The following is a 26,310-nucleotide window of genomic DNA, read 5'->3' on the forward strand; positions in this document are numbered from 1 at the left end:
TTTTTTTTTATTATAAGCACACAGAAGGGAGTCCTTGTGTGGTGCAAACAGTTGATGTGCTCAGCTGCTAACTGAAAGGTTGAGGGTTCAAGTCTATACAGAGGCGCCTGAGAAGAAAGGCTCTACAATCTACTTTTGAAAAATCAGCCACTGAAAATCCTAGGGGGGCGCAGTTCTACTCTGACGCACATGAGGTCGCCACGAGTTGGAATCAATTTGACGGCAACTGGTTTTTAAGCCATGTATAAGCCAAGTGTCTAGGCAAAGGAGGAACACAGAAGAAATAGAAGACAGGGTCCTCTGAAGAGCTGAGCATCTAGATCTAAGCCACTAAAGTTCACTAACTCAGTCTCGCAAACGCTGTCTATGTCTGTTAGATGCTGAAGTGTTCAAGTGCAGAGAATTGCTACAAGCTAGTATATAACACCAACTCGGAAGAAAGAGCTCTTTCATGGCAGGAGTTGGGATGGAGTTAGCAGTCTGTTCTTATGGACTCGAAGTTCTAAGCCAATATATATCCTTTTTATTATTCCCAATTTTTCTTTCTACAGCCAGGATGACGAGGCTGCAGGACACAACTCTGAGTATGAACCATGATTCCTCTGTTTAATTACATTAATCCAGCTGTTAATGAATTCTACAAATATTATCATCATGATTATGCCAGGATTTTATAAACATTCATCTTTGTTACTGTCTTTGCCTCTCCCCTGCGTAACTGTTAATTTCTCTAGCCTTTTCTCTCTTTCTTTCCTGAGCATCTGCTATGTTCCTAGTGTCACTCTCCTCCTTCAGAAATTACTATGATTTCCTATTTGCAATCACAATGTCTGAAGTCTTCTGCTTGGCCTTCGGAACTCAGAGGTTGGCTTCAGAGTCTAACTTGGGGTTTTCTTTTTTTCTTTTTTTATAATTGCTAGGATGGAGTCGCTGACCTAGGCAACTAAGTCACTGTCTCTCACAGAAAGTATTCCGGAAACATCAATGCCTGCCTGGTACATAAGATAGGCTCAATAACTGATGGCCATATTTATATAAAACCCTCTCCAACTTATTCCAGCTTATTCTTTTCCTTCCCTTTTCTGAATTCTGATTACCTTAATAATCAATATTACACCATTTGGAATATATTCACTCTATTGATTTACTATTTCAGCTATTTCATTTTCCTAAACAGACTAAGTTCCTAAGGACCAGAGACCACGCCTTTTCTTTTCTCTTTGTTTCCCAAAATGTCTAGCATACCAAAAAAAAACCAAACAAAAAAACAAACCCAGTGCTGTTGAGTTGATTTCAACTCATAGCGACCCTATAGGACAGAGTAGAACTGTCCCATAGAGTTTCCAAGGAGCGCCTGGCAGATTCGAACCGCCAACGCTTTGGTTAGCAGCCGTAGCACTTAACCACTACACCGTCAGGGTTTCCATGTCTTAGATGTGGTTAATCTATAAACAAGTATTAATTAGTATTCCATTTACTGAGTTTAATTTATTATTACGTATTTGCTGTGACTTTATCTCTGACAGTTAACGTTTTTCATAACTGACTTCCATAACTATGCATAAAACAATATGAGACTTTACATATGCTACGTGGTTTTACAAAAAGTAATTATATAAAATCATACAGGTCAATGTTTAAAGGCACCTCTCTTATTCCCAAGTTTGGTTTCTTTGTTTTTTACACATCAGGAAGCCAGTGCTCAGAGATATAAAATGATCAGTCAAACCCAAAGTTATTAAGCTAGCCAGTGGCCCCACCAAACCAAATAAAAACTGCTAGTGTTCCATAAAATGAAGAATTGGGGTTTAAACATGACGATACATTCTGTTAAGGCAGGTGTATATATTTTTCCTATGTCTACAGAGAGCATGTAATACTACCACTTACTTTTTATTGTAAGAAAAAAAAAAAATCTTGCTTCCCCAGAGTTAGATGTACTTTAGCAGAAATGAACTCATGTAATTTCACTGAGTCCCTGGGAAGAATTTGGAGAACATATTAACTCTATATTATAAATGCAGAGTTTATGCAGAGAACTGAAGTGAAAGGGATCAAGGCTGTTCACCAAAATTGCTGGTTAAAACTGTAATTCCCTCTTGATGAAATCACATCTGTGCACTGGACAACATATAAACAGAGTCTGGTATAAACTCATTTTTAGATTAAAAATCACCTGAACATTTTCCAAAATGGTTCTCTATTCTCTTCTGAAATTGCTCAGAACGTAGATATACAAGAAAAAGGAGGGAAAAAAAAAGCAAAGAGAAAATCTGGAAAATATCCTGTTCAAATTATCTTGTTTCTTTGAACCACATGACAACACGGAGCACTACAGAGCAAAAAAAAAAAAAGGTATGATTTTTTTCTCATGTTTATGTAATTTGGAATAGTATTTTTTTCTCTAGGATAAATTTTAAATTACTGTAGAGAAAAGAGAAATATAAAAGATGAGAACCACCACTGAAGTTCCCACTTGGTCCCCAGGGGGAAGTCCAAATATCCAGTGAATCTCTCCTCAGAGAAGTGTTTAACTGTTATATGGTTAATCCATTTGGAACACCTTGTTCTAAACTGAGACATAAAAGTGCTTTGCTGTGAAAGTTTCTACTTCAACTCCCAAGAAGACAACAGTGGATTAGATGACCAGAGAGACTACTTGGAAACTTCCAACTCTGGTGTTTCTGAGTCATGTCTTTACTCAGGATAATGCTGGTTTTGAACGGTGTGGCTCATGCTTTAGCAATGTTTTGCTCTAGACAGATGGACCATATGGAAACTATGAACTAACTTCATAAACGGGACCATAATGAACCCATGCAACAATTTTATGTTTTCTGTTCCTATTCAAGCAGTCTAGCAAACAATATCGTAAGACACGTGTATTATGTCCCTTTGTTTGAACTCTGAGTACTGCTTATTTTTATTGTCATAGATGTTTTTTAATACAGGGACTTAAACAAAACACCCTTATCTCTTTCACTTAACAAGAAAGGCCTGAAATATTCTGGATGTTAAATACACTCCAATTCTTCCCTCAACCATAGCTTGCCTTGATGCCACAATAAAGTCATGGGCCAAAAGGAGCAAACAGTAATCAGTCTCATAGCTGTCAAGGATATTCCTTCCAGAAGAACCAGGAAGAAGTTGTAACACTTTCCTGAACAATTTTAATTACCAAAAAAAAGGATGACAATGCCAATTTGCTGAGAACTGGAAGGCAAGCATGGCTCACAAGAAAATTAGCTTGGGAATGCACAGTATTCTTTCATGGTTTATTGCTTTCACAATTATTACAGGGACAATAAACATTTCACGTGAAGATTAAAAAAATACAGCAAGTATTTTGTTGTTGTTGTGGAATTGAGCTTAAAATTTAATGAAAACCTGTGTGGGTGAAGAAAAATTACAGTTCTTGGCGCAATACCAAAATGGAACAAATGAACAGCACTTATGTAATTGTGTGTTTTGTACAGGACGTGGGAGGGCTACAGAATAGCTGAAATTAATATGTGGAAAATAACTGCACTGGTTCCTTAGAGGTACTCAGAAACTATCATATATACTCACTCAGCTTGTAAATCTCTGCAAAGGCTAGGATGAAAAATGATCATGTTTCATTATTATAATTAAAATACACTGGTCTCCAATGCTTTTCTAAAGAAGTAAAAAATTTGAAACATAGATAATATGGGTCCAATTGTTTTAAAAGGAGAATTTAAGGAATTTATAACTTACTTGTTTTTTCAGGGAGATTTATTAAAAATACAATTACAGTATATGCCTAAAATTAGGAAATAAATTTTTCCCATATAACAAATGGGTCTCATTTTTATAGTTTATAACGCTCAGATTCTGGTATTTTCTATTGTGATCAGAGGAAATCTGATAGGAAACTATAAAATTTGTTCATCTCAATTCACTACATATTATGAATATGGGGATAACCATATATTTGCTGCCTTCATAAATTGTAGGACCAAAGACTAATAACAATGACAGATTTTTATTCTTTGTCGTGGATATACAGATTTGGGTATACTGATGATCAAAACAACTCTAAGATTAAATTTCAGACAATAAACAAAGTTTTTCAGATCTAGAAGAAATAATTTTCTTTCTTAAATGCTCTTCCATATTTATCCTGCTTTAAATTTTTCAAAAGACTTTCACCTATAAATTTATTTTGGCTTATAACTATTACTTATCTCCATGAAAGAGATGTTTAACTAGCAGTTGGGATTAGAATTCTACTCTTCTGAGACCCAGTGTTTATTCAGTTTAAAAGATAATATTTACTTTTATAAATTATCTGTCTTCATTACTAAAACCAGTTGACTTTGAGGCAATTCCAACTCATGGTACCCCCACGTGTTTCAGAGCAGAACTGTGCTCCAGAGGGTTTTCAGTGGATGATTTTTTCAGAAGTAGATTGCCAGGCATTTCTTCCAAGGCACCTCTGGCGGATCCAAACCTCCAACCTTTTGGTTAGTAGCTAAGCGCTTAACCTTTTGCACTACCTAGGGACTCCTAAAACCAACTAGATAACCACAAAAACTTGTCCTCTCTTGGCATTGATTCTACTCTTTTTTAAAAGAAGAGATTTTGAGAACAAGAAAGTTGCAGTTCTGGCAAGGTACTTCTTCACAGCCACAAGGCCCCATGTGACACCCACAGGGAAGCCCATGTCTAACCCAGCACAGGGAGCAGCAGAACGCTCCCTACGAAAGGGTATTTTGTCTGATGTTAATGATTTAACATCACATACCTCTTAAGAGGAAACCCTGGTGGCACAGTGGTTAAGTGCTACGGCTGCTAACCAAACAGTAGGCAGTTTGAATCTGCCAGGCGCTCCTTGGGAACTCTATGGGGCAGTTCTACTCTGTCCTCTAGGGTCGCTATGAGTCGGAATCGACTTGACAGCACTGGGTTTTTTTGATACCTCTTAAGATGCATTTTATTACTTAAAAGCATAATTAAAGCTTTCTTAGAACCGACACATAAATATCTGTATATAATTTGTATGATGTAAAAGAAGTACGGCCTTGTAAACGATTTCTTGTGTCTTTGTTTTCATTCTGCTAATTATTCTTTTTATTTGTTCAATTGCCTCTCTGACAGACTTGCACTTGCTTGTTAACATTTAAGCCACATACTGATGTTCTAGCACAGGAGACAATTTTGGCAACAGCACAGTTTTTCCTCATTTAAGACAAGCACCGCTAGTTTAGAACAATGTATGCATTGCACATTTCCAATCGTGAACTATCTGCAAGATTTGCTGTTCTACAACTACATCTTTAAAAGAAAGCCTTTAAAAGACCCAGTTTTGGGGACACAACTATTGGTCAGTAGCAAAATAAATGTGTACCTTTCATCATTTAAATGAGATATCAAACATCTTTTACCCACATCAAATTTGAATCTACATACCACATATACACTAAATATCAACAGTAGATTCAAGATGCGGAGCACCCAAAACACATATTTTTTAACGATCCCTCTTCATTTTTACTACAAGGTTTAAATATTTAATGCACTGATAACATTACTGACTTATTCTGCCTGTTGAAAGAGAGTACACTGGATATACCTTAGTGGTACAGCCACTCCTTCTGGCCATTGGAAAGAGTGTCATTGGAGGTATATCTACGAATAACTGCAGTACATGAAAGAAAGTTCTGCCTTCGACACATACTAAGTACGTTTCCAACCACATGCATTTCACTGTTTTGTTTTTTTTTAACCAGTGAGATCAACTGAAATTTCATTTTATAGAACAGTTATGAAACCATGAGATAATCCCCAATGTAGCAGATATGTTCATTAAGAGTCCTCTTCTGCTTGTATTAGTCTTCCTACTGGTTTTGCAGGTGGTCACTGTGGTAGGAGAGGAACGTTATCTTACCGCTTAATTCATACACTGGACGCAGAAGTAGGTATCAAATATATGGCTCTATGATATTTACAACCCTGGTGGCATAGTGGTTATGTGCTATGTCTGCTAACCAAAAGTCAGCTGGATATTTACATGTCTCCTCTGGGTAACAATGAGGAAAACCATGGTAAAAGCAGCATTATAAATACAAAGGCAAAAAAAAAAAGAAACATTGAAAAAAGCAAAAAAAAAAAAAAAAACAAACAATTCTGGATATAACAGACAAGGAGATGACAAATGGTGCGAACTTTTCAAAACTCTCTACAAATAAAACAATATTATTCAACAGGAGGTAACGAAATAGGAAAAAAGAAGCAACAGGACATCATGAGGCACAGATGCATCTGAAAGAAGCAGTCTTAGGGACATAATCACAGAGAGGATTGCTTTTCTTACTTGCACAAGTATCTTGAGGGGTTTGAGAGGTCTTTCACCATGAAGCACTCGCCTCCGTTCACACAGAAGGTTTTCTCCTTCTCTGCACATTTTACAAGATGGCTCGTCCCAGTCGTAGATGTAGACGTAGCTGAAAAGGAGATAAAGAAGCGGAAAGGTTTATGTCCATTTTTACTCCTTTTGAGCAGTCCTTATTCTTAAACTCTCTTCAAAGGAAGAGTTCATATGAGGTACAGTGGCCTTCACTAGGCTTTTGGGCTTAATAAACAACAACAAAGAAGTACCTTCTAGCTGCAATTACACAGTTAAATTATAAAAGGGTTAATTACAGATGTAATTAATCTAATTAATTTTCTTACTTGCAATTAGGTAGGAAAAGGAAGTCAACATTTTTATAACCAATATTTTACTGTCTAATGTAATTGGAAAAGAGAAGATCTATTACTATTAAGCAAAATATATTATCCAGGAACGCTCAGAGGTAATTATTTAGAGTCATGTCAATGTAGGTTCATGTAGACATCAATTTCTTAATGACAATTAATTGATAAAATTATTTATTTGGAAACTATGTTTTATACGCATATTGAATTTCTATTTTTTTAGTCATACTCCGTAGCAAAGAAAAATGTAAGGTGGATTATTTGTTCCTAATGAAAAAATATATATTATTAATTGAATATATATTAACAAGCAGATCAGAAGCCATTCTATTCAAAATATTTACTCTCACTATAGAAGACCATTGTTGCCTGATTACCGTGATAATTTTCAGGAGATGGTAAGACAGTCTAATATCCTTGCACACGGAGAATAAAGCACTACAAAACTACCCATTGAGAGTGACGAGCAGAAGTAAGTCCTAACTTGCATTTACGACTTCTTTCATAAAGTAATGTTGATGTCCACTTGTCAAACTTCACAGTTATGTGGGAGTAAAGTTGAAAATGGTGCTTCCACCATTGGGTAAGGATTAAATGAAGCCCAATCTCTCAAGTCCGGAGGCAGTAAGGGTTTTTAGTATTAGAACTTTACCCACTTATTTCATGGGGAAAGCCATGCACAGTGAGGGCTCAGTCTCAACAAAACTGTCTAATTTAAAAATTGTTTATCACTCTTAGTATCAGGATGAAAAACAAAATGAATAGATCAACCCAGCGAAGATTCTATTTACTTTCTCAGAAAAAAAATCCATATTTAGACAAATTAAAAAAAAAATTACTGTTTAACCCTCATTCTTCCAGCTTTTTCTTTATCAATTTCTTTTTTTTTTGTATGTGTATGTTTCAGATGCCCTTGTTAACTTTTATTTGACCTATCATGTATTGTTTCCATTTGCACTGCCTTTTTCATTTCCTGCAAAAGTCTACGTTTGTACTCTGCTTGATTTTTATTCTGCCTGATGAGAAGAATCAACCTCTGATTATATATTTTCAGAATTACCCAAGACCATCCTTGCCTCTTATTCTCCTGTCTAAGGCATGCTTTTGGACCATTACACTGCTCTTCATATGGTTTTTGGTAGTAACAGCGAAGAACAGTCAAAATGACTTGGACTCTGGAGGCCAATCTTGCTTCAAATCCCATCTCCTTCTGACTTCATGTTCTTGAATAAGTTTCTTAACCACCCAGATGCTCAATTTTCCCATTTATAAAATAGAAGTAATAAACCTCTTACAGGATTTTTCTAGAGGTTATAAATAATCTAGGCAAAGGAACCGTCACAAACTGGCACTCAATGAATAAAAGCACTTACATCACTGGGTAAGTAGGGAAGAACCTTAATATCAGTATTTATCAATCCGATAAAAAGCTGGACAAGAAAAGCAAGGGATTTCAAAGATGCATGCTATTCACGAATCATTACTATAATTACTATTAAGAAGTGGGTCATTTTTGTCTTAATACTCCACCAAAAAGTCCATTTCAAAGCATCCTTTCACAGGTGTCCAAACCAAATAAATGAAGCAAAAGAAACAAGGAAGAGTGAGAAGAGAGGTGATTTTATCCTCTGTTTTCAGCTATCCTTGATCATCTTTAGCAGGAAGAAGGGAAGGTAACTTGCATTGTTTGGGCTGCAAAATCATGGAGTAGAAAACATTTCCACCCCTCATAGAGCCTGTAATTTTAACATAATATCATACTCTCATGTGCAAAACTGTTGACTTAGGTGCTGTGGATTAATATTTTCATCCACGGAGATGGCTTTATAAAAATATTAGGAGGTCGTTTGCCTTAAATGCTAAAGGTTTTGTATTTAAGCTCTGGAACTGTTGACAGGATTCTCTGGGATGAAAAATTCAGCAGGGTATCCTCGCCGCCTCATGTGACAGTACTGAACGGACCACCTGCAGAGTACTGTCACCAGTCACTCCTGCCTCAGCATTCTGAACCTCAGGCAGACTCTACTGGTCTGCGCATCCCTGGGAGGATGCTAGGCTCCCCTCATCCAAGCTGAGCAGCAGACACTGCACAAGGCCCTTTCAGAACAAATCCTGAGGCTTTTACTAAAAACAACAAAACCAGCATCCCCCCTCAAAGCAGACACTCCGAAAAAACTGTATACTAACAATAAGGGTTAACAACAAAACCCTATTGCCGTCAAGTTAATTCTGAGTCGTAGTGACCCTATAGGACAGAGTAGAACCGCCTCATAGGGTTTCCGAGGAGCAGCTGGTGGATTCAAACTTCCAGCCTTTTGGTTAGCAGCTGAGCTCTTAACCACTGCACCACCAGGGCTCCAACAGTAAAGCTTTGCAGTGCCATAATCAAGAGATACACACATCGCGCTTATTCACTGAACTTTGCAATTATCAAGATTAGTAAGTGCATGTTAAAACTAGAAATTTTTTTTTTAGCCTTTTAAAATATTCCTCTCTGAAATGAGTATCCTTTTAATGCTCATTCTACAACACCTATTACGATGCATTCATTTGAGAAAGTCTTAGATGATTACTTGAAACTAGTGATGGGCTACTGGAGAACAAATAAATACTCTTGGAGGAAACGAAGGAGCAATCCTCTCATAGAGCCACAGGCCATTGTATTTATCACTTCTATCTTTTAGCTGCAGCGAGATCAAAAATGATCACAGGACTACAGAGCAGCAATTAACTCCCCGTTGACACCAAGTGTGAACAGACTGGGTACAGCTGCTCTAAACCCACAGCCAAACACAGGAATAAGTTAAAATTGTCAGAAGAACCAGGGATGGAGATGGTGATAGATAGGCCTCTCAGGTTTTTGCCAGGTTTCTTTTTCTCTCCTTAGTTGCACACACTGAGCCATTCGACGCCGGCCTATAAATTTTGCAGGGATGCCTTTCCTCTTCGGCTCATACACACCGTATTGCAAAACCAGTTTCCATCTGGTAATGCCGCTGAACAATACAGAGACAGACAATGCAGGTCCTTAAACCAAAGTATGTTTGGAAGCAATGCTCCTTCTGGAGGTGCCAGGGGGAGTTTACGGAAGCTGAAGGTAAGGCTTAGCAGGGAGAATGTGTACTCAGTATGCGAAAGAGGAAACTCGGTAGTTGGTCTGGGACGTAGGGAGGGTAGAACTCACTCAGTACTTAATAAATTGTCTCTCTCAGCTTTGTGACAAGTTTATCACAATTTGGGAGTTATCTTCCAGAAAGTGCTAAAATAAAGAGCAATTAAGAACACTGCTAACTATGACTCCATAACTTTTATGCTTGCCATTTTGTATGAACACTGTATCCCAAAGATACTTTGCTTGGTACATCAGCAACTACAGTGCGTTAAGGAAGAAAGTGTAAGTAAAGGAGTAACTTGTTAACAGAGAATGTACTGCGGACCAGGGCTTCCCACCTGTAGTTCCTGGTTACAATCCCTGCTGAGAATCTGCATTTCTAACAAGTTCCCAGGCCATGCTAATGCTGCTGGTTAAGGACCAATTCTGAGAACCCCTAGTAGAGCTATGGTTCTCACAATTTATAATACCCAAGAATCACCTGGGGATCTTGTTAAACTGGAGATTCGGATTCAGTATATCTGGGGGTGGAAATACAAATTCTCAGCAGGGGTTTGAACCAGAATGAACTAGGACCACCATTTGGGGCTCCAGAAATCCCTCATCACATAATAGGACTCCCTTCCCTTCCCTCTCCACTTCCTTGCATAATTCTTCATCGACTGCCTGTTGCAGTAAAACATGATGACAGCAACTAAAGTTACTGGAGTCAAAAACTAATAAACAATTTTTTTTTCTAAAAAGAAACCTTTACAGATAAACCAAACCCGTTGCTGTTGAGTCAATTCCACTCATAGTGACCCTACAGAACAGAGTAGAGCTGCCCCAGTTTCCAAGGAGCACTTGGTGAATTCAAACTGTGGACCTTTTGGTTAGCAGCTGTAGCTCTTAACCACTATGCCACCAGAAGATGTAGTTAAATGAACCCTGGATTTAGCTGAGACGAATCAGGCACAAGCTCCGTTTTGCCAATCACCAGCTGACTGACTGTGTCCAGCTACCTGTCTCAGTAAATTCGGTGGCAAAATGAGGCATCACGGGATGTTTGTGAAGTTTGTTAAAATACTTTGTCAGTTGCAACACTGCACAAGAACAGATGATACTTTACTATGACTAATGGTGTAAATATTGAACAGCGGGGCAAAAACATTTCTGTTGAGAGTCTAGAATCACATATAATCAAGCCTTGAATGATTTTTAGTAAATTATCTTTCTGCAAAATGTGAAGAGAACTGGCCTGATTTGGAGGTGAACCACTGAATGACTGTAAAATATTAGGTAAATATCAACAATCTACTCTATTTTAATTTCATCATAACTGTCAATAATTTATAATAGCTTGTGCCTGACGGCTAACCTAAAGGTTAGCAGTTCAAACCCACCCAGTGGTACCACGAAATAAATGGCCTGGTGATCTGCTCCTGTTAAGATTACAGCCAAGGAAATCCTATGGAGCAGCTCTACTCTGCAACGCATGGGGTCGCCATGAGTCAGAATTCACTCAATGGCAAATAAAAACAAAAACAATATATTTGCTATAAAATAAAATTAAAGAACAATTCAAGTTAAAATCAAGGAATACTAATACCTAAAATGTGTGGTTCTGTTTAAATTGTGTTCAAATTCTTTAGTATTTCTGATTGAACTTACCAGGTACATGAATTATCTGTATTTATAATATTATGTATTGCTATTAACACTTAAAATTCATGGTACGCTATGGGACGCAGTATAAACTTTGTTTCTAACTTAACATTTTGGAAATCATACTGTTGCACACTTTTATAAATACACAGAATACCTAAAAGCTTGAGGAAAAATTAAATGTCCTCTGCTTATTACCAAGTATTTTCCCATGGAATCACACAGAATTTCCTGTAGTATGCCAGGCGTTTTCTGCTCAAGACAAGCAAAAAAGAAAACAACACTGACAACGATGGCTTACTCTCTTGCTCGTTTTAAGCAGTGCTGTCCTTATCAGTGAAGTAGACAGCACCAACAGACCAGGACCATTACACAAATGTCAATGGCCGATAACAAGACGCTCTATTCTTCTTTGACAATTAGCAGGAATTAGCACTAGGGTACTGTGTATACCCCAAGGAGCAATCATTAGCTCTGTCTTCCCTGAGTGAACTTGAGTCCTCACCAGTACTTTTTAGAACCATTTTTAATGACGATCTTACAGAAAAATAAACGAAATAACTTGTACAGAATTTTTATAATAAAATATACACGTTAACATTTTTATATTCTAATGTAAAGCTGCCCATGGCTACAAATCATAAATTTTTTTTAAACCTTACCTGTAATATCTTCAATGTTTATGTATTTAGAAATCTGCATGCTTTCTTTCTCTTTGATCTCCCAGTTTAAAAAAAAAAATCAGAAAATATTATTATTCTTGCTTGTACTATAGGTCCTCTGGAATTGGGTGCTAGATGCACTCTGAACTGCTACTGGGGAAAAATACTTGGTGTGGCTCCTGAAAATAAAGAAAAGCTGAGCTACATAAGGCAGCGCCTACAGAAGCCACACGACAGACTGGTGGAGTCATTAGTTTTTCAAAGGAAAAGTCTGGGCCCAGACTCAGAACCACTGAAGCACTGTCATTATGGGTTGGCATGTTTTTTTCTGAGGAGCAATTCAACCCTTTGCTGAATAGCAAATAGGTACTTATAAAGAAAAAAAAAATGTCAAGAAGAGAGAAAAGATACCTGACTGACTTGGAGGGCCCCAGAAACAATACTGGACTCAGAGTAGCACACCATCTCTCTTGACCTCTCCTCCCCTGAACTCTGCTAAAGAAACATAAAGGAAAACTAGAAAAGAACCGTCAAGACACTATAAATGGAGCCAGAGCTCTCCAAAGTAGAATGAGATCATCCAACTTCTTACTTTATGCGAATGGACCTCAGGACTTAGCTAGTAAGCTGGAAGCACTTAGAAGTCCTAAGGGTACCTAAGTGATGAACCTGGCCTTTTGCATGATTTTAAACATACATAGAATAATGAGACTAGAAACAACCTTAGCACGTTTTAGAGTTTACCTCCATGTTTAAAAAGAATAGTTCTAAGGTCTTTAATAAAATACCTCTAGCTATGAATTCATAAAACCGCACGGGGAAAGAAGGCTGCTCAAGGTCACACAAGTGAATTAAAGAAATGCTTGCCTTCTGTTTTGTTAAATGCATATTAGGGCTGAAGTAGGTTCATAAGATTGCCATTAGGTTCCTCTCTTCTTTTTACAGGCTCTCTGAGCAGGCCCTGATATTATTTCTTCCTTCTTCAGCGGAATGAAAACTGACCTTAGGGTGGGTGTTTTTCTTCATAAAACAAAATTATAATTTTTGTTGTAACACTGATCTCATTTGTAGCTAAACAAAAAGCAGAATCGAAGTTCCCAGCAGTTATCCTAAGTTCCCAGTGTTATCCTTAGAAAAATAAAATTATCAGGAAATGTTATTTTTCAAACATACAAGGTCTTTTGTTTTCTTTCTGACAATACATTTCACTCATGACACAGTGTAATCATCTTAGTTTACTACTTCTTAGGGAGCAAAGTCTCAAAGACACAAATGCCTTGTAGGCTGCCACAGCGTTTCTAAAGAAGGTGGAGAGGACCTTTCTACAGCGGATAATTGACTGGGAGGAGTTACAAGAAAGCTACATTTTCTTCTTCACAGAGCCAGCAATCCTTCCTTAACTAAGAAGCCAATTCCAGAACTACAGTTCTGCTATATATTTTCCTGTCATCACTGACAGTTTTAGGTAAGTATAAAATTTCCATAGCCAGGAGTCCACAAGCTTTCAAGCTGTCCCTTGAATCTTTTCCCATCAATGCCTATTCTAAAAGAGCAAAATCCATCTAGCCTGCAAAGTAAATATTAGCAGCCCATTTGGCTGGCTTGATTTGATATAGCTCTAGATCTCACCATGCTAAATGTAGAAGGCACACATTCTTTTCTATACTCTGCATTTTCTACCAGGATCTATTTGGTTGGGAGAAGGTTCTGCCAATACAGAAAATGCTGACCTCTCACCTTCAGAACTAGCCAAAAGTTCTAAGAACCAAACAAATCAAAACAAAGAGGATCCCAACAATGACCAAGGGGATTCAGTTATTCAAAGAGCTAATGAATTATCATGTGACATTTACTGACATGTTAATTTATTCATTAACTAAAACACATTTAGAAATGAAAGCAGATGAAAGGTCAAAAGGGAGAAACCATGAGGCAAATTCATGATATCATGCAACAAATTACAAAAATCATGCCATATCAGAAAATAAAAGCCATATGGCCGTTTGAATAGATATTGAACAGACATGATTAAAGTTAAAAATCGATATCTATAAAATAATACATTGAGTAGTCTTTTCCCCAAAATGAAACTTGAATTTAATCAAACAGCCAGATACAACTACCAATTCACAGGAAATACAGAGATCATAGGAAAATATTAGCAGTCACAATGAGAAGCAGTCAGCAAAATTCAGATTCTACAGGACAAACAGACTGATTTCTAAATAAATAAATTACAAGAGGAAAAGGAGTGATACGGAGGACAAGAGATACAGCTAGACAAAGAGGGTGAAAGGAAGGAGCAACCCAAAGCATAGAAAATCAAAAGAGAGCTAAGAGATACATCAACCAGTCATAATGTGTGAACCGTACTTGGATTCTGACTCAAACAGCTATAAATGCATAGTTATGAGAGGAAATCTGATCACCGATTAAATAGTTAAAAATACTAAGACTTTATCATTAATTTGTGTGTTAAATGAGTATTGTTATGTCTAAAATTAAAAATGCATTTATCTTTTAGAGATACATGCTTAAATATTTATACATTAAACTATAAGATGTCTGGGATTTGTTTCAAAATGATAAAAAAGAAGAGATGTGAACAGGGTAAACATGAAACAAAACGGATAACTGCAGAATTCGGTGATGGCTACATGCAGAGTCATGTTATTCTTTGTACTTTCATCTATGTTTTATATACGGCTCTAAATGTATTATATGTATGTGTTTAAATATATGCTTGTATTTATTTAAAAATGCAAAAAAGTCTCTTTAAGGTTTTCAAAACATGTCTGTATAATGTAGAATTATAATGATATTCCAGAGCATCTAAAAATATCTACTTTTAGCTAACAACTCAAATCGTATTTAATGCCGAATTTGTAGGGGAATTCCTACTACTCCGGGAACAAGGCAAGGATGCTATCAAGGTGTAATTTAACTTCGCTCTGAAAGTTCTAACCAACGCAATAAAGCAAGCAAAAAAAAAAAAGGTATAACTTTAAAAAAAATGGGACAATAAAACAATCATTATTTGAAGATGGTACGAATGGATAACAATATTAGCCAAGAAGAAAACCAAATGAAATAAAGGGATCATATTTACAGTAGGAACAGCAATGAGATCAACCTGGTATGAACGTAACAATAAAGGCACAGAACAGAAAATATTTTAAAGGGTGGTATATTAAGAAGGGGAATTAAACATGTGGTTGTGGGAGAGAAGGCATTCCTTAAAGGGAAAAGCAAACCAATTTGTGAAGGTAGGAAAATAAATGTCATGTTCTGTGAAAGGTATCAGTTCAGTTTGATTGCGACATGGATAATATTTAAGGAGGTGGAGGCTATAAAAAATAATGGATCTATATCAGAGAAGCCTTTAATTAAAACTCTGACTGAAATTAATGTTTAATATGTAAACACAGAGAGAGGTTTTTGAGTAGGGACATGACTGGAAAAATCAATAACCAATCCTACAGCCTTTGGACAGAGGAGAAAATGGAGGTGAGACATAAACCGGAGACTCCATCAGCCTAAGACCAGAAGAACTAGATGATACCCAGTGACTACCAATAACCACCCTGACGGAGCAGGAGAAAAGTGTGGTGAAGAACTCAAATCTCTGTTAACACAGCACTAAAACCATTCCCGAAGCCAACTCTTCAGACAAAGATTAGACTGGACTATAAAATATAAAATAATACTCATGAAGAGTGTGATTCTTAGTTCAAGTAGGTACATGAGCCTAAATGGGCAGCTCCTGTCTGGAGGCGGAATGAGAAGGCAAAAGGGACAGGAGCTGGTTGAATGGACATGAGAAATCGGGGGTGGAAGGGGGGAGTGTGCTGTCACATTATAGGGATTGCAATTAGGGTCACATAATAGTATACGTGGAAACCCTGGTGGTGTAGTGGTTAAGTGCTACAGCTGCTAACCAAAAGGTCGGCAGTTCGAACCCACCAGGTGCTCCTTGGAAACTCTACGGGGCAGTTCTACTCTGTCCTGTAGGGTCACTATGAGTCAGAATCGACTTGACGGCAGTGGTTATTGGTTATTAATAATACGTGTATAAATTTTTGTGGAGAAATTAACTTGAGCTGTAAACTTTCACCTAAAGCACAATAAAAAAAAAAAAAAAAAAGAAAATGGAGGCTAGGAGACAAATGAAGAAGCTGTTACAAAGGTCTAGGGGAGAAAGAAAGAGTGCTCAAACTAGCAAGATAATGATGGGAAAGGAATATGAGCCCATTCAAGAAATGATGTCACTTTGTGTTTATATACCTTAAAATTAGGTGGGAGCTAAATGCTGAAGTTCTTTTGTATTTCACACTTGTCTTGCACCTCTTTCTAAGGCATTCAGATCGTTTCACACATTTTTCTCATTACTTTTTACACAATCTAGGAAGCAGCTATCATGTTAGAAAATAGAGGAACAGAGGCTATTCTCAATATTCAATACTCATGGGAGAGCTAAAATGTCTAAGTTCGAGACGACACTATGGATGCTTTCCTAATTTGGCTATACCATATGTCTGCTGATACAAAGGACTCCATTAAGAAAAGACAGTACCATAGTTGGCCTGGAATTGTAAGTTCACTGCATAGATGATCAAGGCAGTGGTGGTATGAAAGTACCGTCATAACAGGAAATGATTTCTTGACAAATGTTTCCAGTAAGCCAAATTTTCAGTGATTTGCATGCAAGAGCCTCTCACAGAAGTGTAGCAAAAATGGATCCTAGGAAATACAGAGGCAATCCTTCAAGTGTTTCAGGGCTGTTACAGCAAAGGCTCTACAAGAAGCCTGAATAATATTCCTTGAAATGTCGCCCTTGTAGCTTTGGCAGAAAGCCGGCTCTAAACACGCCTTCTGAAACTCCAGATTGCACATTGCTATATACCATTTAGCCAAATTACTGTAATTCTGTGTATGTGTGATGGTTCTGGAGATAGCTAGCACAACATTGTCCTCACTGAGTCCACAGGTTGCCGCATATAAAGGAACGCGGTAGGTAGTAAAAGCACGTTCAAGCACACGAAATTTGCTCTGTAACACTAGGCTAATTTCAGTCCATATAGTTTCCCACAATTCTCAGGAGTTTCTTGTTCCCAGGTTCTTGATCAGAGTAGAAAAACATCCCTCCTCGTAATCTGATGTGTTACTAAATGTGTATCTGCACTTTTTAAGCTTCCAGTACAAATTCTACGGAACCAAATAACACATGGAACTGAACTTTTTCCAATACCATCATTGTCGATTACATATGACCCATCTGGATGGGAATAAAATCAAATTCCAATAAAACATATAATTCCATTGCTTTGCCTCAGGGAAACGACTTCCTTTTTGCTCTAGCTTCTCAAAGGACTAGTTGGTCTCGTAATATTTAATTCATAACAAGTCTTGGTTGTCTAAAGAGCACACAGTTTTTAGGTCTGAGATGGAAGCAAGGAGGAGGTATATTTTTCCGGCAAATTCTGTGGCTTCACAGGAACAGGATCAAAATGATACATTAACCTTGACTACGTTATACCTAGAGAAAAAAACCATTGCCATCTAGTCAAATCCAACTTATAGTGACCCTAAGCTCAAATTTAACTCATAGCGACCCTATAGGATAGAGCAGAACAGCTCCCTAGAGTTTCCAAGGAGTGACTGGTGGATTCAAACTGCTGACCTCTTGGTCAGCAGCCGAACTCTTAACTAGTATGCTACCAGGGCTCCATGCCTAAAGACGCCTTCTTTAAAACCTTGTTGCTGTTGTCTTCTAGGCCTCTACATGCAAACTTAACAGGCACTTGTTTTTCTTCTGTTTGCATTAAAGGAAACAGATAGGTATACATATTGAACTCCTTTTCCACAGTACACAATTTTTTAAAACACCGGAGCCATGTGTTCAGTGTCTTACCATCATCATCTGGGCTGGTTGTTTTATATGTACTCATCGCTCAGTTGTTGGGAAAATCTAATGAAAATCATCTTAGTTCCAGTTAAACCAAAAACGGGCATGTGGAAGTACATCACAGAAAAGGTAGACTAGAGGTCAAGGCCTTATCGGAGCTTGCCTAGCTATTTTCCCGCACTGTAAGGAAAAGTGAAATTAGGAGGATCCATATATAGGATCTTAGTTATAATTTATTAGTTTTTCCTGGTAGCGATATATCTATGTACAAGGACTAATAAAACACTCCCATCTCCTAGAGCTATAATAATTCAGAATGGCTGAGGTGCTCTCTCCCACCTTCTTTGAAAACATAAACCATTTCTGTAGACATTGTAAGCACAGGTTTAATATAGGTCTTTGTCCTCTGCATCCATTACTAAGGTGCTACATACCCTAATGCTAAGAAGGACAACAGCTTAGAGCCGGGAACCAGGCTCTTCAGCAAACCAGCTGTAAGTGGACCACCACCAACCACTCCACAAAGCCACCTTAAAAGTCAAAACACTCAAAACCAAACCCCAAGCAATGCCCACTTTTCCAATTTAATTTCCAATTTTAATTTAATTTTTCATAATCCCACATAGCTGAGATTTGTCATTCATCCAAAAGCTTTCAAGAGGTAAAACAACTAGCCTAGTTGGTATTTGGATGTCTACTTTTGCTCAAACAGGGATCATCAATACCTGGTAAGGAATTTTCTAGTTTAATACAGAATCCTGTAACTACCATAATGGGGAGACATATACAGGGTTAGTCATGCTTCTCGGCCCCACGGAGTGAGTCCCCAGATGACAGGTAGTTTCTGGTTATATTTCTAGGCAGAAAGGAAGGCCATTCTAGGAAAAGGAGGTCCTGCTAATGAGAAGAATTTGGACATCTGATCCTATCCTTAAAAAAAAAAAAAAAAGCCTCTTATATCAGTGACTTTCCCTTAGATTCTTACTTCTGAAGAATTCTGAAATATGGAACATTTTGTTAAAAGAGTCAGAGCTTTTTCTTCACTTCACACCTTTACCATGGGGCGGATACTTATTCCAGGGTCACCAAAAAAAACAAAAAACAAAAAAACCCAGTACTGTCGAGTTGATTCTGACTCATAGTGACCCTATAGGACAGAGTAGAACTGCCCACAGAGTTTCCAAGGAGCACCTGGCAGATTCGAACTGCCGACCCTTTGGTTAGCAGCCCTAGCACTTAACCACTACGCCACCAGGGTTCCCCCAGGGACATAGTTATCTCTTAACAGAAATCAACACAGGTGGAAGACCCTTCCTTTTGAGAGGCTTCCTTCTCCTTGCACATCAATGCCTAACGATATAGACCGCTGATCCTAACGCATGGGTTTTTCTCAAAGTCTAAGGAACTCAGAGAAGGGAGTCACTGATCTGCAAAAGCCAGCCAAGTCCTAGAATTAAACTGGGGCAATAATAAAGGATCTTAACTACCAGACAGGTGTTTTACTCAGCAATCCTTCCTTGCCCCTGCACACTGTTCTCTACAAAAAGGTTATCAGAGTCTGACAAGTAGCTTCATGCCTCTATCTCAGCCACTGGATCTGGCCTGTGGCTCCCACTTGGGGAGGTGACCCTGACTGGCCAGAGCTGTGTGTGTGGACTGCCTGTGTCTGTGGCTTTCCTTTCCTTGAAAAATCCAGCCATACTGTGTCATCCATTAACCGAAAGGCTGATTTTGATACCAGGAACTGATGAACTCATTGGTAAACACAAACGTAGGTGACTTTGTCCTTAACACTGCTGTAATCAAACCCACAGTAATATCTGCCAACAAATGTTGATCATACATACCTAAAACAAATTTATGTATGCATTTCGAAAAGGCAGAAACAAACAAAGTAGTCTGGTGGAGGATGTGTGGGAGAGGAGGAAGAGAGAGTAGGAAAGACCTTGGGACCTAGACAGTGGATCTGAAGTTCAATTCAATTAGGAATGTCTGGATTTCAGGTTTGTGACGGATTTCGGTTTTGTGATATAAATATGGCTGTTGTGTCAGAGGACTCAAGTTAGACAGCCACGGGAGGGTTTACTGCAACTGGGAGGATTTCTGATGCTGGCGCTAGTTACTTTCCTCAGTTCGTACTTCCTGAGTGAAGGCATCATATTCTCTGTGTTGACAGGCTGGAGACTGTTGCAACTGCTTGTGAAAGCTAGCTCCAAATTCTGATCTGAAGTTGAAGTCTCCTATATACATCTATAATAATAGCAGCAGGGCAAAGAGGAAACTCGCAAAGGTTGAAGACTAATGAGATGTAATTGTTAAATGAGCCATGTGACCTGTATTGCTGGAATCCCATTCTAGAGACCAGTAAGTTACATGAATTAGCAAAGGTCAAAAGAAAGGAGGCGAGGGAGCTAGGAATCTTCTGACTTGTGGGACCAATGCTCCAGGCTCCAAGCTATACTGTTGAACATTTTAGCAACTCTGAGAAAGAAATCATAAATAAGCCAATTTTCAAGGTTTTATATATAAACCAAAAAAAAAAAACACATACACACACACACAGAGACACAAACCACTTGCCGTTGAGTTGACTCCAACTCATAGCGACCCTATAAGACAGAGGAGAACTGCACCATAGGGTTTCCAAGGAGCGGCTGGTGGATTTGAACCGCCGATCTTTGGATTAGAAGCTGAACTCTTCACCACTGTGCCACCAGGGCTCCATATACATATTTAGCTAAATTATTAACATTTTTGCTCTATTTTATAAGAAATGCTGTGACTAGACCTAGCAGGAGGGCCAGAACAAAGTCCCAATTGTGCTGAGGTCAGTGAGCCACAGGACCAGAGGTCCAGACAGAAGGAATCCATCATCATCATTAGTAATTACGAGAAATAGCAGGAGTGGCACAGAAGTCTTAATCAAAACCACCCTAAAAATTATCAGGAGCATTTTATAGTCAAAATAACAGAGAGAACAGGCCTTTAATGCTCTGCTGAACTGGTGACTTAATGCGGTAAAAATTACATCTTCAAAGTTAGATGAGAATAAGCGGCTTAAAGAGGTGGACACGGATCTGTGTTGAATCCAAATAAGAATGTGCTTTGTGTACATTTCTGATGCCTCAGGCATAATTTCAAATAAGAGACAAGATTCTTAAAAGTGTTCAAAAGTTTCATGAAGGACATGCACTGTTGCTGCCAAATAGGAAAAGCGCTAAACTTGCCTCCATCCTTTTCTTACTTCCTACCTCCAATTCCTCTTATTAAAAATAATAATAACAAATACATGTGGTTATGATTCATCTAAGGTTACCAGGCTCTTTACAGGCAATTTCACTAAATACATTATCCAAAATTAAAATTAATTTTAAAAATGAAGGAAGAACGTAACTAAAATAAGATTATCATCATGACCGGTGGTAGATGGTAGATGTCTGTCCTAGGAGTGTGAAGGTCTGAAAGACTACATTGTTTCTTTCTGGTGCTAGAATTGAGGGCTACAAAGTTTGAGATATGGTTTCTAGAAAATGTAGGAGACTGAACCATCAGAGTCATTATTGGCCCAAAGGAAAAAGGCCGTGTCAGGCTTACTACTAACTCAGTTAAAAATCTTAAACAGTAGTGTCATCTTTCTGGGAGTACAATACCTCTTCTGTTGCCCTTCTTATTACAGAATAATATATCTGCCCAATAGTGTATTTCTAGCATATAAGCCATCATAAACTATATCCCAGTGAAGCTAAGAGTTATATACCAAAGAGTTAAACATCAAATATGCTCACAACTACCATTTCTACCGGGCATGCTATCTACCATGTTCTTTGGCTTTAAGGTCAACTTTAAGGTAGGTCAAAGGGAAAGCACAGACGAAATGAGAAGGAAAAAGAAAAGACAGGTTGTGACTATAAAAATAAAAGTTCTCTGGGTTCTGCCTTTTGTTCTTAAGCATCTTCTTTCCCCTTTATACAGAGTAAACTTGTCTTTTGAAGCAGAAATCATATTCACCAAGCCCAGTAAGTACTTGGTATCAGTAACATTAATTGTGAATTGAAAAGTTGTATCTTTTATTCTTTCTGGATCCCTCCTTCTTTTTTTTTTTTTTGAGAAAATAAATGCAGATGAAAATCAAGAGTTACCTACATAGTCAAGGTACTAAAATCTTAGTTAAGAACAAAATACACTGCTCTTCATTAAATATCCACTATGTGGCAGACATTCTGGCATTTTAATGCCTTTAGTTCTCACGTTAACCCTAAGACATACATAACATTCTCTCCTTTCACAGAAGAAGAAAATGAGGCTCAAAGAGGTTAAATGACATGCTGTGTTCTCAAGATAATAACGTGCAGACAGTTTTTAAGGCAGGTTGATTTGCAAGGCCCATAATATACCCACTAAAGCACTCTGCCTCATAATTCTTTCATTCCAGGTCCACATTTGTGGCCTTGTAGTTAAAAATCAGTACACCCTAAACCCTTTTCACAGGTTATTAGACAAGCCATATTCTCCCATCCTAGACTATCATCACCTGGTGAATATTTCTTTCCCTATATTTGTAAACGGTATGTCAGTGAATGGGACTTCTAAGATTGCTTTTAGATTATCCATTCCTTGTGGAGGCAGGAAATGTTAGTTAAATGGATAATTTCTTAGTCTTACCTCAGGGAAAATGCTCAGTTCACCTTAGCTAATATTTCGTTGTCTATTACACAATAAAATTGTTAAGCTTTTCTGTTAAGCTTTTTCAGGGGCTCACACACCTCACTCATTGCCATGGAGTCGATTCCAACTCATAGTGACCCTGCAGGATAGAGCAGAACTGCCCCCATAGTTTCCAAGGAGCAGCTGGTGGATTCCAACTGCCAACCTTTGGGTTAGCAGCCGAACTCTACCACTACGCTGCCAAATCTAAATTAATCCTGAATACCAAAACCAAACTAGTTGCCGTTGAGTCAGTTCTGACTCCTGGAAACCCCATGTGTGTTAGAGTAGGACTGTGCTCCATAGGGTTTTCAGTGGTTGATTTTTTATTAGCAGATCACCAGGCTTTCTTCAGAGGTGCCTCTGGGTAGATTAGAACCACTAACTTTCTGGTTAGCGGCTGAGTATCTTAAACAGTTGTGCCACCCAGGGATACCCAATCCTGAATCCTGAATAAGCTGGTCTAAATTGGCAAATTAGGAATGTTATCAGAAACTCACTGATGTGACCACACAGTGCCGTAGTGTTATAATGGATTCTAGTTAGACTCCATTCAAATTATCTTTATTTCCCCTTTTAAAATTACTTTCAGGAAAATAATTTTTCACTTATTAATGATATCAAAGTTAGAAGAAAATGACTACCTCTTTTCTTTTTTTTAAACATCAAAAAATTTATTGTCTTAACAGTTCTAAAGGCCAGGAGTCCAAATTAGGGTATCAGGCCTTTTGATTTCTTCTGAGGGTGCTGAGAAACTGTTCCATGTCTTTCTCCTCGTTTTTGGTGACTTCCAGAAGTATTTGGTGTTCGTGGGCTTGTACCTGCCTCTGTAGTCACATGGGCGATCTTCTGTCTCACTGTCTCCATGTCTGTTCTCTTTTATAAGACACCACCGGAAGGGGATTACGACCCATCCTACTCTGGTGTGACATGCTAACTGACAACATCTTCGAAGATCCTGTTTCCAAACAAGGTCACATTCACAGCTACCAGGGGTTATGCTCTTCTTCTTTATGAAGCCAAAGTAGAGAAATTATGCCTATACATATTATAAATGCACATATAAATATAAATATGCTGAGCTATAAACATCACTGGGGAATTATGGCAACCGAAAGATTCCAAACGGAAAGCTAAATTTAGTTGTGATACCTGTGCAATATTTAACATTTGTGTAAGATCTCTGATTGACCTCAACGCACAATTACTACCACTCAATCCTTTAAAAGCTCACTATTCAGCAAAGAAACAAAAAGAAAGGAGAAAAAAGGTTGATCTTTAAGTGATGCACACAAAATATTTTTTAAAAAATACGCATCTCTGGTGATGCTTGATGTTAGGCTCATTCTGTTGACTGGTATTTTTCTTTAACCTCTTTTTCATATAGCGTATAAACTACCCACAAGAAGGCTTTGAAAACGGGTCCTGTGGCAGAACCTCCTAATTAAAAGCTAAATCCGCACAGCTAAGTCATTTAAAAGGGTAAGCCTTACACAAATGAACTGTTCTAAATGCCTAGCCTAAGACGGTTTTCTCTTGGTTAGATTACGCGAAAAGATCATCTAATCAGACTTCACATATTCAGGCCTAGCAAAAATAATGCTATAAGTCAGAGAGCAGCAGACGTAATTGAAGTGTTTACTAATGGCAAATGACTGCAAATTAGAATAAAAACGTATAATATAGAGTTGATTTGCTTAATTTCCATCAGCATCTTCTCTCTTCACTAATTTTTCATTCAACTGGCTGCGCTGTGTCTTATATTTACTTATTTAAAAGTTGAAATATTGTATATAAAGTCACAGATCTATTTGAAATAAGTTAAAGCTTTGGAAGCAATCTAAGAATCAGAGAATTTTATATATTTATTTATCTCTGCAATACAATAAGACAACTGAGGCACAGAGCAAAACTGTTTTTTATCCAATAAGTGTGTGTGAGACATGACAAAAATATTGAACTTGTTTTCAAATGCGCCATTAGCATTTGTAGCTTAGCATCCTTTGTTTCCTAAAAATAAGCAGTCAGTGTTGAGCAGAAATGTCAAGAAATCAATAAAAAGTAATTAGGAAGGGTATTTAACGTCCTTGAGGAAAGCTTTGAAGGCAAAAAGGGAAGCTTCAGCATAGTGAACAGTCAACATTCTTATGTTTTCTTCCACAAAAAAACCCACAATAATTCAAAATACTTTATTCTAAAAGAAAACCAACTATGTAAATGTCAGGTGTCACTCTGGACAATACTGCAGGAGCGCTGACTCCTTTATGCAGGGCTACCTATATCCGTGCAGGGTAACAAGCACTAAAGAAGAAAATCTCACTTTAACACTTGCTTTTAGTTAACCATTTCTATGATCTCTGAGAACACATCATGAGGGAAAAACAAAAAAATTACTGAGTGACTTCAACGTGCCAGGGAAATAAATACACATGATCTCACAGAACTGACAATAACCCCTAAGGTCTGTATGATTTCCCCCACTACCAGAAAGGAAACTATGTATCAGAGAGCTGAAGAATTTGGCTCTGGTCCTACAGATGGAAAACAGTGTCAAGATTCAAAGTCAGGTCTTTGATTACAAACTCCATGCTCTATCCAAGATACCTCTCAAGTCTTTTAGAGTTTATATGGTGGTTCTTATTATTTTGAGGGCCAAAGACTCTTCAGAATCTGGAGAAAGCTATAGGTTTTGGTTTACACATGAAAGTTTAAAAAAACAAACAAACAAAAAAAAACCTAGCATAAAATTTTGGGGTTCCATGGACCCCCTTATCTGAAATCAATTTGAAGTTATTCCATGGATCTCAAGTTAAGAATTTCTTATGTGACCTCTTAAAAGACCTCTGATTTCCCTTATAATTCAGAATACTCAGTAATGAGATTCCATTAGAGATAAAAGAAAAAGCTATTTTCTTTTATTCATTATTTTGACTTGCTTTGTTTCAGAGGCCCTTCTCAATCCTCTGTGTCTTAGAATTAGAAGCAGACAGAATACTGGAGGAAAAAAAAACTGGAGGACATCACCAAAATTACCACAGATCATGAAAAGATAATATAAATTGGGAAATGAAAGTTTATGTAGAGGCCCTATTCGCATTGAGTAAAAAGGGCTGATTTAATATCTAGGACTTTATTACAAGTAATGTCACTCCTGTTTTACAGATTACCTATGATAATGAAAGCATATTTTATTTAAAAGGTATCACTGTGGCTTAAAAACACACACACACACACACACACACACACATTTCATACCTATAACTCCAGAAGCTGGTGATAGGGAGGAGGAAGAGAGAAAGAGGGGCTCAGGTTTTTTCCTTTTTACTGAGAGAAGAAAATGCTTAACAATCTTTGATATTCTGATTTTAACCTTGGGTCAGCACTGTTTAATACAGAAGTCCAGTTTTCTGAAAGCAACTGCAGCAGTAATTTCCTTTCACGAAAATCACATTCTTTCAAAAAAAAGGAAAACATAAATATCACAGACCAATTAAAGATATTTTTATTTATGTGTCTGCATAGCACACACCTTCAAAAGACTAGGGGACTGTACCTAAATCGAT

At 37.7% G+C, this 26,310-nt stretch overlaps 1 protein-coding gene across 9 annotated transcripts in view; it reads right to left on the bottom strand.

Moving 5' to 3' along the window:
* The window catches only part of NRG1 (neuregulin 1), a 244,165-nt gene that overhangs the window by 32,111 nt on the left and 185,744 nt on the right, over positions 1-26,310 (bottom strand). For all 9 annotated transcript variants that reach the window (XM_049866729.1, XM_049866727.1, XM_049866728.1 and 6 more), the window contains one exon: positions 6,338-6,467. In XM_049866729.1, coding sequence (XP_049722686.1) covers positions 6,338-6,467 — 130 coding nt within the window. The remainder of the gene's footprint in view (positions 1-6,337; positions 6,468-26,310) is intronic.

This window comes from Elephas maximus, chromosome 22 (genome assembly GCF_024166365.1).
Source record: "Elephas maximus indicus isolate mEleMax1 chromosome 22, mEleMax1 primary haplotype, whole genome shotgun sequence".
In the NCBI taxonomy this organism is placed as follows: Eukaryota; Metazoa; Chordata; class Mammalia; order Proboscidea; family Elephantidae; genus Elephas; species Elephas maximus.